Source organism: Semicossyphus pulcher, unplaced genomic scaffold, assembly GCF_022749685.1.
Source record: "Semicossyphus pulcher isolate SPU_LCO1_2020_fin unplaced genomic scaffold, fSemPul1.0.p SCAF_4, whole genome shotgun sequence".
NCBI lineage: Eukaryota > Metazoa > Chordata > Actinopteri > Labriformes > Labridae > Semicossyphus > Semicossyphus pulcher.
Genome location: NW_027211715.1, coordinates 15,251,648 through 15,265,687, shown reverse-complemented (window position 1 = coordinate 15,265,687; position 14,040 = coordinate 15,251,648). Strand labels below are relative to the sequence as shown.

The following is a 14,040-nucleotide window of genomic DNA, read 5'->3' as shown; positions in this document are numbered from 1 at the left end:
AGCAACGGAAACTCCCCTGTCTATGCCCTACCCTTATTTTCATTAAAGGCATATCAAAATGACATTGCATTGGTCTTAAACATTAAAAAAAGCAAAACAACATTTGATATGCTAATAATCGGGGATAATGTATATTAAATCGGCTAAAGATATCACTGGAAGTCAGTGTACCCACTTTTGTGTCTGTCTGGCTTTCAAAGTCAAGATTCCTGTGCCCATAAATTACCTGAAAACGCATCGCAGTAGACCTGAACCCAGGAACACAGTCTGGCAGAAACAGAAATGGTAACGAAAAAAATAGTAAAGAGTGGGTGTTAAAAGACGTTTCGGGAAAAAACGTGCAGTTCATGGGAGGAGAAAAGAAAAGAGATTATCACTGAACGGGTTAATTTTGACTCATACCAGGCTCCGAGAAGTAGAAAAATGAGAAAAAAAATTCCTCCGCCGCGGCGACAGAGAGAAAGAAAACTTTAACTTCTAGAGTGTTTTATGTTGTGTCCAGCGTAAACTTAACCAACACACGGAGTAATGCGAATTTTCTTATGAGGTGACACACATCATTACGTCGATTTAAGCTTTTAAAAAGTTTTTACCATCTTTTGAGTCTGACGATAGATCCGCGCTGACTTCAGCGGAAGGATACGTGTTTGTGTTCCTCCGCTCAGTGTGACTTCAGTGACTGCTGCGCGGAGAGGTGGAAGACTTTTTCAGCGCCGTCTGTGACTCGTACAAGTTAAATTTATGTGTACTTTAAGTGTTTATAGCGGAACAGCTTATGGAACACACGTGGAAAAATAGCTGAAATGTTGTAATCTGGCACTTTAGGTACTTTTCCCTCTTAATTGTGTGTGACCCATTTCCAAGCAGACTTTTTTTGAGAACTAGCTCACCGCTCCAGGAGACAACTCAACTTTGGGCTGGCGACCTTATGTGGATTTTACAGAAAAAATGGAGCTGATCCCCGGTTTCTCCTCGGGCAAATCACTAATCCTGGTCATCTGCTTCATCCCCTTCTCTTTGGGTAAGTTTTCAAACGGTAAAGCTGTGTAAGTTTTCTTCCCATTACTTCATAAGTTGTCATGATCACGTTTTGTCGCCTCTGCATCTGCGGCGCGCGGGGCAGACATAGCATCTCTTCACTGCTTGAACACTTGTGTCTGACTGTGAAGGTGAGTTACTTTGAAACGTTACCGCTGGAAAATAAAGAACTAAACGAAAGGTGAGGATGGAGAGATGAAAGCTAAGGTATAGAAAGCATTTAAGGTGTACTTTCTGGTGATGGTTTTTCCTGCTGCGTTTTGATAAACTGGAAATAAATGGCCTCTACCCCAAAAATACGCTAACTAACGTGACGTCACATAAATGTGACTTTAACATCCTAGGTTGAGTCTGTCACTGTACTTTCATTTAGTGACGTCACTTTTCTTTTTGTTTTATCACTTTTATTAATTTGCCATTAATTAAACACTTTTGGACCTTGTTGAAAGACCAAAAACTAAGGCACCAAAGGTCACAAAATATAAATCTATGTTTATTTAAGAGGGCTATGGTCTGGTTATATGGGAACCATGGGTTGTATACTGACTGACTGACTGACTGTCGCACCGCTGCCCAGATGTTGAACAGCGAGAACAAGAGAAAGAATTCAAAATGGACACTTAACCATGTTTAGACTGCTCTGGTGAATCAAGAGAGCTGAAAGTGTATAAACAGTGGATAAAATGTGGATTTTTGGGCAAATATCCAACATCATGGCTAAATGGAGTTTCACACAGAAACAAACCTATTTTTGTTACTTACTAGACTCTACCAATGTCCTACATGTCAAACCCTGCCACTTACAAGTCTTTGACCAGATTTTGAAGTCCACTCTCAGTCAAGTGCACGCTCTGGAAATGTGAAGTTATACGGAAGGAGTGGGTGTAAAAAAATGAAACTGCAAATCTGGCACTAAAATCAGGCCCTTGTACTGCAATTTGTTATAGAATTGCTATGAGTGTGAATGTTTATTTAACATATCATATAGAAAGAAAACTGGTTTGCACCTGTCTTTCATTAAGCCCTAATTAGTTTTCACTAATTGCACTCAATTACCTGTTCCTTAAATAGTGATAGGTCATGGGTCAGCCCTCAGTGGATGAGGAGTTACTCTGAAAAAGAAAGGGCATCACAGTCCTCCATTTTACTATAATCTAGTTTGGTGAGTTTTCTCCAAATCCCATTTCATTCATGCATCTTTATTTCAAGGGTTGGACCTTTCTTCTTCTTCTTCTTCTTCTTCTTCTTATTACTATAATCTTTATTGAACCAGGAAAAGTCCCATATAGATTAGCAATCTCTTTTTCAAGGGAGTCCTGGCTAAAACAGGCAGCAGCATAAAAAAACACAAAAAAGGACAACATTTAAAGAACACAAAAGGTAACAACACAAGCATAAGCAACTCACATTTTAAGTCATAGATTTCTAGCAATCAGTTTTGCAACCAGGTAAATGAAAAACAACGACATCAGAAAGACATCCAACTCTAGTTCTTTCATTTTAGGTTTAAATGCATTGAACGTGATTAATTTAATTGAATTTCGAGTCAAACCCAATTCTTGTGAATCGGGTTTTATAGTGCAAAACGCCATTGTGAAGTTGTATTGCATTTCTGCACCTATATTTGAATAGAGAATATAGCAATAACACATGGCCTGTAGCCTTTTTAAGCCTTTAGGTCAGACTGGTAAGGCAGTGAACTTGATTTCATGTCATGGTTTGCAGCCTTTTAGCTCAGAGTCGATACATGCGGCTCTGCTATTCTTTCTCACGTTTTTACATGGACTGTAGGTGACTTGTGAACAGAGAAGTTACACAAAAGAAGAAAAGACAATGTAAAGTGCTGCAGGCAGTGCAAGGAGAGGCAGAGGAATGTTGTTGGTGTTTGACATTCCTCCCCCCTCTCTGTTCAGCCTCTCTATCTCACACACACATACACACACACACGCAGCCACACACACACAAATTTCCTGTGCCATGATTTTCTTTAAATGCTCTCTCCATTCTCCGCTACCCTTTTTTTAGCTCATGCATCACTTCCAAATAGTCGGAACACTGTGCAATTATTTACTTACCACGAGCTACAGCGATCAAAGCTAATGTTGCGTGTAAGGCACAAGTGGTTTTCCATTGACAGGATGGCACGGTAGAAGGTGCTGCTTACCTTGATGACATGACGGAGGTCTCAGGAGTACCCGTGCTGCAATGAGCGCTTGAAGCTTGCAGCTTTTTATAAAACCAGTTCACTAAAGGTCTATTACATTATTATTATTATATTGAAAATGATTTGCCACACACAACGACTGCACAGCTATTACGAGATATTGGACTCAACTACTTTGAACATATAAAAATAGAGAGAGCAAACAGATAAACGTGCCCCCAGAAATATATTAATGTTAAATATTTGTATATCAGAGTTGGATGAATGAATGTGCTTTAACAAGCAACCAGTTACTTGTTGGATTCTTTTTCAAGGGATGTGTGGAAGACATGACAACAGATGCACCTGTTTTTTATAGCGAAAACTGAGGGTTGTCTCATTAATTGATAATGATAAAGATTTAAATTCTGCAATTTATTAGAACAAGAAAAAAGAAAGCACAAAACGTTTCAGGGGCTTTTAGACCCCTTTTTATGTCTCATTTTCTTTATGAAGCTGACGTTTAGCTGCATGGTATCTTAATTACTCAATATCTGAAGTGAAAAATATGGGAACCATTTTTTAAAGTCGAGCTGAAACAGCATTTCGAGAGTATCTAGCTTCCGTATCTTGACGTATTTCCGAGTGAAACAGGACGTGCAGACGGGACATATTATTAGATTGATTTGATTTGATCATGGAGAAGTGGGCGTAGACAGACGTTCTCCACAGCGCAGTAGCTAGCTAACTGACCGAGCGTTCTTGGTGCTCTGCAGATTGATTGGTTGGAGGTTTGAGATATGGTAAGGAGTTGGCAGTTCTTTGCTAACTGCCCTGATAAATACAGCTGGACATCCTGCAGTTTCTTCAAAATAAAAGCATGCCAGATGTTTGCTGGTTGAAGGCTGTCTGTTCACACACATCAAGCCAATCAACTTAGTGCATCATAGTGGAGTTAGGGAGGAAGAGTTGGACCTTATTTCCAAGCAGGGACTTGCAGGCCACAACTTTGATCCCCGTCGACATTGTTTTCTGAAGTAGATGATGCTGTCTGTACTTTTGCTCAGTGGTACAAATCTCTTTAGGCTAAATATACCAGAGGGTTCGTTGGATTTGTCAGCAACTTCCTGCAATTTGTTTCGCTAAGCTGAAAAGGTTCCTGAGACTGTTCTGCTCTATGTAATTTCTACCCCCGCCCAAATACATCGTACAGTCATAACCGTAAGGCCTGTCAGAGACAAAGAATCCCCTCTGAGTGCTGCAGGCTGATTCTTGAGGAAGCGTAGGTGTCATCTTGATGGCACACGACGACATAGTGTTACCCCTACGGTGTGGGCATGTGGATGGTTGCATATATTTGCCCAGTGCAAACAGCAGACAGCTGACATGCGTGTGTGTATCTATTTGCGTGTGTGTATTTATTGCATTGTGGATACAAACTGACAATGGCCAGCGATTGTGCGGCCCATGGTTTCCTTGCATCTGACCCAAGCTGGAGCCTGGTGTGAAATGTGATTTATCTACGCCGTGCTGCGCCCTGCGCTCTGAGGACAAAGATATTTATTGAGCTGCCCACAACACTGCGTTATTTACTGACCACCAGCTCTGCCCACTGCTGTGTGGCTGTGTTATTAATGTGGCTTTGAACATCTCCTCTGTGACAGTCTTCAACTTTTCTCTTATGTTTCTCTCTTAACTCTTCACATCTGCTCCCTGCAGTCTCTTAAACTTTCCATTGCTTCAGTGTGTTCATATTGCAGGTTGTAATCAGTTCAGCATTCTGATTAGTAGTGTAGTTAAAAGGCTGAGCCCTCCATATGCTACAGTCCTGTACTTGTTGGTTGCAGTGGGAGAGAGTAGTAAATAATGTGAAGAGCTGCATGACAGTGAGGGTGAAGCTCTGTGGGGCTGCACTCCAGATGTATGTGTGTATTTCCATGCACACATGTAATGCATTTGTGTGCAGCCATGTTAGTTTAGAATTGATGTGAATTTATAGACGTACAGCGATCAAGGCAGGGAAGTTGAAGTGCATAGCCGACAAGGTGAGAGCTACAGGTATGGGCCTGTTACCGTTTTGCGTCACAGCGCTAATACAGCGCCAGCTCCTGCTTGACCAGTTTGCTCTTAGTGACTTTGATCCTCGAGCATTAAATAAATAACAGACAAAATGTCAATGAAGCTGGGTGCATGCCTGCATGAACCGCATGCACTGTTACTATAGGAGGTGGCGTTTGTGGCTGTGAAGGTCGAGGGGATTACAGAGAGTTGTGTATGCACTGTTGAACAGGTTAGCAAATTAACAGGGAATTACTGCAGCCTGCATTCCTTGGCCAACACAGCCCCGTAATCCTGGAGACATTCAGGCAGGGCGCAAAGTAATGAACCAAGCAGGGCACATTAGGCTGGAGAGGGACGGAAAGCACTTTAAGGACTTGCAGTATTAATTAAGTCTGGTTAAGCAACCAATTTCTTCCTCTTAATCAGCCTTATTGTGGTCCTTGGATTTGAATATGAATGAACTAGACTGATTTTAAATCTTTCTCATTTTTAATTATTTGGAAGATGCCAGAACCTGACCGATTTTATCAGCTGATATTAGCATATCATAGATATATCTGTACCGGGAAATATATCCGATATTAACATGAATTTTAGCCGAATATAAAACAAGACAAGTGTAATGCAGACTCATTCTGCTTATTAACAAACAGGGCATTGCCTTCACTTGTCACACGAGGGCCAGAGCTACAGCTTTTCATACAAAATACAACTGCGGTCAAGAAATGTAACAGCCACTTCACTCGTGTTTACAACTATTAAACAGCACCAAAATGACAATTAACAACATATGCAGTAGAGGTCGACCGATAGTGGATATTTAAAGGCCGATATAATAACGATAATTTGTAGCAGGAAAAAGCCAATAGCCGATTAATCGGCCGATATCTCCCTACCCCACGGGGGTAAAAAATTAAACGGATGTAAATGAACAATCTTTATCTTTATTACATATCCTTACACATAACTGTTGAACTGAAAGACTATGCCAAATAAATAACAAAATAAAAACATAAATCTGGAACAGAACATGAATCTCAAAGAGTTATGAATACCTAAATAAATAAACTAAGTAGTAAAGAAAATATAATCTGGAAATGAACATCAAACTCAAACTGTTGAGTCCGCACTGAGCCTTTCCTCGGGCTAACTCAGCAAAATAGTCCCATACAGGGACTCAGTCTGCACAGCCATCGGCCACTCCCGGAGCCCTGATCCGTCAATGAAGATAGTTTGAAGTAAGTCCTATCGGAGCTGATTGGTCGGCCGAAACGATAAATCGGTCGACCTCTAATATGCAGAACATATGTTCTGAACAGACACTTTATAAACACTAACAAAAATTATTATTTGCATTTTGAAACATAAAACAGCATACTTAACAATCTACTCAGTCAGCACTAGGCGGCTGGCATGATGGGAAATGAGGACCGTCCCTGTTGCTGGCAGAGTGTGCATCTCTTGTAATATAATCGGCTGATATATCGATATCGGAATTTTTTTTACTCCCTAATATCTGAATCGGCATCAGCCCCAAAAATCCAGTATCTTTCGGCCTCTAGAAGATACACTACATTTAAATTTAAACATCTTTAGCAGTGACAACGATAACCAACAACAGCTGCATTACCTGTGTTGTTGGAATTTAGGTGGTACACAGGATTATTTAGTTAAAACACAAACAATAAGTTTAAAAGGTATCGGCTCTGGTCGGGCTGCAGTAATTTGAGATAAACCTTTTCTCTTTAAACATCTGCTCTGATTAGCTCTGAAGAGGTTGTACAATCAAGATGCTAGAAGACAAGGCTGAGGCTAGAACCTCATGTTTGGCCAAACCAGGCGAGTGGAGGTCATTTGTAATGGTTAACCAACCATGTATTTCCAATCTGAGAAAAATGGTCATTTAATTCTATTAAACTAAATCACATCTGGACCAAATGATTGAAAAAAAAACATTGTTGTAAAACCCTACACAGCGTGAGATCTAATATAATCCCTGCAAAACAATATTTGACTCATGGGATTAACGGGAGTTTCTGACCCTTTTTTAGTGAAGTAAGTCCCGTGACATCATGTTCCCCCGTCCTTACAAGGTTTAAGTAAGTTCCTGGTTATTCTGCAGACCTGATGTTGTAACACTGGATATATCTATGTTGTATGCTGTATGATATATATTTTCTAAATGTTTTACGGACATGGTCTCTAACAGCCTCCAGTAATTAAAGTTGTTGCTAGCCTTTTTTGTTAAAATTATAATGTACAAAGTTTTGAATCAATGAAGAGTGTTAGATAGAGTATGTGAAAGTCCCCTTCAACACACACACGCACACATAAACACACACAGACTCATACTAGGCCAGCAGGTCGGCTTTCAGTTTTAAATTAGCCCCTTTAAAATGTTTTGGTACTTAGTAATAACATCAGCGAAGCTTCCGTTTCACTTGGAGGGTAGTTACTGTTTTAATCCACATTTTAATTCTCCGTCTCAGCCTCATTTTTTATCATATTTATACAAGTTGCAACAACTGGAAGCCTTTTTTTGCAGGCAGTGCAGGCTGCTTTCACAGCTGGTGTAACCGGAGTGCAATGAGTTAACTTTAACAGGGTATCAGGAATGGATCAGGTTTAATGACACAAACACTGTTGCATTTCAAATGCCCCTATAAAATCCAAGAGACTGGCTCGAGACATCTCAAGTAACTACACACATTTGCTATTTCTGTTGGCACTGCTGAGTGTCTTACTGTAGGTCCCCTCCCTCTACACTGAAGCTGACCTGAGAGGCTGAAGCTTTAAAGTCCCTGTTTGGTTCGTCTGCTGTTTGTGTGGGCCAGTAAAGCTTCCCTCAGGGTAACGGTGTTTAGTTTGAGCCTCGTCTCCCTCCTTCCATGCTGAGCTATGGGTATTTTATTGCAAGTTACCATGACGACTGTTTGGCCTGCTGGATATAGAGGCTTGTACGGCAATTCCAGGAAATGGGGTTACTTCCTCACTCAGCGCGAACAACTTCCTGCCCTCTGCTGTATGGATGTGTGCCAGGGCTCAGGGACACCCGTTCGTGTGCAGTCTTTGTCTGCAGTTTCGTAATTACTTCCTCGTCTCAACCCTCAGCTATTAGCTCAAAGCCCATGTACCCCCCCCCACTGTCTTTGACAGTGTTTTTTTCTTCTCATGACATGGCTGGATCTCTCAAGGGACCCTCTGTGGTGTCGCTGACATAGTGACATAGCAGTGGCGAGTGCTGAGGGAGGAACCAGCATAATGCCAGCTGAGCAGAACAACACGGCTCCCGTTTGATTTTTTGCTCTATGTTTACTCTCCACAGTTAAGATCTTAGATTTCTACCTTCCTGTTTATTTTGACTTTTATTACATGGCTCACGGTTTTTTACCTGGAATATAGCCTATGTCATCATGTCTCCAAAGGTGGTTGTGGTTGCCGCTGTTCACCGCAGTTTACAAAAATAACTGGTCCTCATGCTTTGGGGAAAGCTCAGTAAATGCTGCTTAGTAATAGGAAGTGACAGGTTGAATAGAGAGAGGAAAAAGAGGCCGATCACACACGAGCTGTTTTGAATCATAAAAAAACAAGGTTATAACTCTACAGTCAAGCTAGCTGCTCTGTTTAGCTTTAGTTAGACACAACACTGCTTTGTGTTCTATGCCAAAGTCAGCATGCTAGTAATATGATAGCAATGCTAATGCTAGCATGTTGATTTGAGTGGCATGATATTCCCAAAATTTTTGTATTGTCACTGTTTATTCTTCAAAAGATACAACATGTCGGGCATTTCAGATTTCCATCTATGGAGACTTTATTTCAATACAGCCAACAAAATCTTAAAAAGCAGTAACATCAGCGTTTTAAGTCTCATGATCTAACTCAAGAACCTGAACTCCTGTCCTGTCCTTCACCTTAGCTTGTTGCAAGCAAACACACTTTCTCTGGGGGAAGGTTTAGCTTAAGTTAACAGGCTGAATAGCTAATTCGCTGCTCAGTTGCTGCAGAATAAATGCATTATTATAATTATTTAAAGATGATTTTTTTGACTTTTGCCTTTATTTGACAGGACAGCTGAAGATAGACAGGAAATGTTGGGAGTCGAGAGCGGGGGATGACATGCACCAGATGATTGGCAGACCCGGGAGTCGAACCTGCAATCAGTGCGATGAGGACTGTAGCCTCTGTACACTGGGCGCCCGCTCCACCAACTCAGCCAAACCAGCGCCCCCAGTTTCACAGATTTTGACATAAATTGAGATAAACAATGATGCGGTGACTCAAATTGGCAGGGACATTTTTTTAGAGCGCTGAATTTTTTTTCAAGTAAAATATCTATTTGGCTAGTGATACGATAATTGTATCACAGCACTCGGGACGACGATATATTGCGATATTGATATTTTGTACCATCCCTATTGCTTATAGAAGCTACAGTGTAACTTTGTTTACCATGGCCAAAATAAGCTAATATTTTGTGATATTTTCCCAAAGACAACTTTTCTTACTTTTAACGTATAATAAGTAGGATTTTTCCTTGCATTTTGTCAACAACACGTTCAAACTGGGCCCCTCCTCCTGGGCTCTTCATCCCTAGAAGCTCACTGTCACTCTCTCGTGTGAGAACAAGCCCACCCCGCCGAGCTATCGCCGACAGCATTACAGTTAGCGTTGTGCTAGCATGCTAACCGACAGCTAGCTTTGTGCCAGTATGCTAACCACCGGTTAGCTTGTCCTACCTGGTTTGAGGCACCTACCTGTCCAACAGAAAGAAGGCCAACTCTGCATCGCTCTTTCGCCATGTTCGCCGGTCTAAATGGGGCCCAGTTGCTAATTTAAACCACTCCCACACTCACCTATACGCTGCGAAAGGTTTTGTTTTGCCCCATCTACGCTGTCTCAGAGGCACGTGGTAACTATGTTAAAAGTAAAAGTGCTTACAAATAAAGTTATTAATATTATCATGTTGAAGTCGTTGCGGAAAGTCTGATATTTTGTTTATTAAGATTCTCTGTTTCTCACATGCTGCATAATGGCGTCCTTAAAGATTCCATCAGCAGGGATCACACACAGCTCTCCTCCCAGTCCCAACAGACTGCAGACACCGTAAATCTACACATTTTGTTCTGCTTTTGTTCTCCACTTAAACCCATCTCCCACCCCCATTAACTTATACACAAGGAAGATGCTGTCTGAGTGCATCAGAAAAGGAAAGTGGAGTTTTGATCAGGGGTGGTCTAAATGATAGTAATTATTTGCTCATTGAGCTGTGTGCTCCTTCTCTGCTCACACTGTTTGCCTCTAGTTTCAGTGTTGACTTTGTCGATTGAGTCTTATCAAGGCTCTCATTCCTGGGAAACGTTCCTGCCCATGGCTCATTGATAGTGAAGTGTGAGAAAAGCCAGGTAGTGAGAATCCACTGCTGGTGATACGAGTCTGGATAAGTATACACTAGTCAGTCGTAAGAATGTGTGTGAACGTTTTGTTTGTTTTACTTTAGAGACAGATTTGTTGAAACCACTTCCAAACTTTCAATTAGGGAATTGGTGAACTGTAAATCATAGGGTAATTGGTTCATGTGTGTGTGTGTGTGTGTGTGTGTGTGTGTGTGTGTGTGTGTGTGTGTGTGTGTGTGTGTTAAAATGGAGTAATAGGAGGCAAGCTGTCCCAAATCTGGTAGGATCATTGTGTCTGGCATTACGACAGCGTGCATGGGAAGCTCGTCAAACCGAGGGAGAGCAGCTTTTTCCTGTCTCTGCTCTCTTGCTTCCATCCTTTCCCTCCCTCTGCATAATTCATTGCTCTTCTCCCTTTCCTTCTTCCATTCACCATGACTCTATTTGTGCTGATTTTGCAATTGCAAATGCTTGCTGCTGGAGTAGAATGCTGGTATGTGCCAAACCTTATGATGTGTTGCCCAGATTAAGTGGAGAGTAAACAAATTTGATCAGCATTTTTTCAGCAGATTGACATGATTTTGCTTTAAAATTAGACTCAAACATGATCAAAACCAAAAGTGAAAGTTCACAGCTCTGACCGCATATGTGTTGATTTCTGCTGTCTTAGCTGTGTTATTATGTGTGCATGATTTTCAGGCGTTGACCCCTGACAAGTGTGCATACTGTATGTCTGCTCAGCACAGAAATAGTCCCAAAATAGTACAGTGTTGTCTGTGGTCTCTTGTGCTGCAGCAGGAGTCTAACTCGTATGCTATTACACTGGAGATGCACATAGAGGCATGTGTGTGTGTGCGTGCTTGTTGGGATTATGGATTTCACAGTAGTTTATGTTTGGTATCCCCATGTCTAATGTACTATGTCTGTCAGCCAGGCTCTAAGGCATTAGTCTGCCTTCACTCTTTTACCAGACCAGCTCAGACACTAAGTACTGCACGTCTGTTTAACTTTTCACACTGCGAAACAAAATCAACTTGGGTTATTAATAGTCAGTAATAGTCAATAATCATCTTCTTAATAACTTCTCCACGTGAGAGACACTGTGATTAATTCCGAGGCAGGAAGTGACACCATTGCTGAGCACACTTCCTTGTAATGCAATGACTGGTTTGTGAAGACATTGTTGCCTCGAAATCAGCTGACCTCGCTTTGTAAAAAGAGCTTTGTAAAAAGAGCTTTGTTCTACAGCGAGGCGATCCATCGCATAACCACCCAAACATGTGAGACGTCGAATGAAACAAAATGCCAAATTTGTACAACCATTGCTCATGATTAGTAGTTTCGCTTAGTTGATCACACACGCCTAACAATGGGGTCTTAAATATGGCTACCATATCATATTGATAAATAAAGACACAGAGAGCCCCGCACTTTTAGCTGGCATGTTGGGTCAGCATGGTGTGCCTGAAGACCACTTGAGCCATGTGTCTGTGGCAGCTTGAAGGACACACAATAGCTGATGTGTTTTGGCTGCGAGTGTTTCATTGGCAAGGAGATAGTTGGGCTTTGTTGTTTTCGTCAAGGCTCATTTCTGTCTGCCATCCCATCCGGCCGCCCTATGACCACTGGCTGATTTCAGACCGGCTTTTCATATGTGGCGGGATAGGTGGCAAACGCTCTGCATTTTTGTCTGTAGGGATGAGGGGAAGAAAGAGAAGGAAGACCACCAGTGAAGGGCTGTGAATTAGCAAAAATATGGCCAAGTGAAAATCCACAATGTAAAGGTGACTGCTCACTGCCCAGACAACGGCCAGCTCACCTCAACATCCTAAAGTTGGCAGTTGCTGGTTGCAGTCTTTAGAATGTTCCGGAAACCAACTGCCAGCTCCACACTGCCCCGACACGAGCTGACAGGACAGACTTTTGTTGACTACTTTCTCTTGTTTAAGTTTTTGCTTTATTTTACATGGATGAAGGTCGTGCGTACTGATGTTCCGCACGCGAGTATAGGCTAGTTGTCAAGGGAACGCACTCTCAGAATATTGCGGTTAGTTGGGAGAAGGCGCACATTGGTCTGACTTTCTACGACTCCACCAAACCCGACTGGGTACGTTAAACTCGAACCACTAAATCCAACCCTCTCCAACCAACACCAACTGTCAGGTCAGTGTGCACCGACAGTTGGTGTTGGTTTGAGTTGGTTGCCTTTTGTCTGGGCAGTGTGCAGCCACCTTAAGTCGCACCGGGATATAAGACGCAGTCTGTTTTTGGGGGTATCCCAGAGGGAAAAAGGTTTTCTATAGCTATTTATTAAGTTATTTAAACACTATTTCAATTTATTTTAATTCAAAATGCATTTAAACCCCACAAATTACAGCCTACCCTCTGTTTTCGCCATTATGAGTTTTGCAGTCCTGCTAGCTACCAGTGCTGTAGCTAGCGGTAGCTGGCAGCCTACAGTAACGTTGATTGTTGTGAGGGTGGCGGCTGCAATGGAAATCATGACGGTGCATGTCTGTGACAAAGCGTTAGCAGCAATCAAGTTAGTTTACCCCCTTAAAACAGCAAGTAAAACAGCACTGCGGCATATTGTAAATAAGAGGCTTTGTAGCGGCTTGGACCTGGAAACAGATTAACGCAGAGATGTGACATCACCACTTAACAACCAGATAGCATCATCGTCTGGGTAAAATACCGTAACACACTAACAAACCGCTCTCTGTATTTTATTCTGATATATTGGTCGCACCGATTTATAGGACGCACTTTTTAGATGAAACATTTTTTTATTAAAAGTGCTTCTTATACACAGAGTTTTATGGTATATTGTGATACAGGGGTTACTAGCATATCTGTAGGCAGGGCATAATGATATGATTTTTAAATCTGTTCTTTGGAAATCTGTCTGAGTATTAAGAACAAAAAACATGTTACTTTTCTTACTCAATCAAAGCAGTAGGGTCTACATTTTGTAGTCCCTATAACCTCAGACATCTTAGCACTACTTTTTGTGCAATAGGCCTACATGAAGACATCATGGACACTTTTTTCATAACCTGATGTGGTACAGTATATGAAGTATGACAAGTATTTCAGAAAGTGTTTATGAATGGTTTTATATGTTTAGTTAGCAATATAACATTCATATGTAATGAAAGATCACATCTGAAATGTTGCAAATATTTTGACTGGACATAAAGCAACTCCTCTTTTGCCTCTTGCAGCTCTGCAGTGTATGGACGATAAGGCTCCTTGTGTGAACAACGCTACATGTCTGACCTTTAACAATGGCACAGAGTACTGCAGGTAAGATTGACCGTCACACTGGCTTTTTCCCCTTTAACTCACGTTGTCACCACAACACTGTAACAACAATGTGAACGCAGCAGCAGAAACACCTCA

General features: G+C 41.5%; 1 protein-coding gene across 1 annotated transcript in view; it reads left to right on the top strand.

Moving 5' to 3' along the window:
* The first annotated feature begins 700 nt into the window (after positions 1–700).
* notch2 (notch receptor 2) overlaps positions 701–14,040 on the top strand; it is a 46,787-nt gene continuing 33,447 nt past the window's right edge. Inside the window, exons 1-2 of the mRNA XM_069679381.1 lie at positions 701–1,021; positions 13,863–13,944. Of these exons, the coding sequence (XP_069535482.1) occupies positions 949–1,021; positions 13,863–13,944 (155 nt within the window). The 5' untranslated portion in view covers positions 701–948. The remainder of the gene's footprint in view (positions 1,022–13,862; positions 13,945–14,040) is intronic.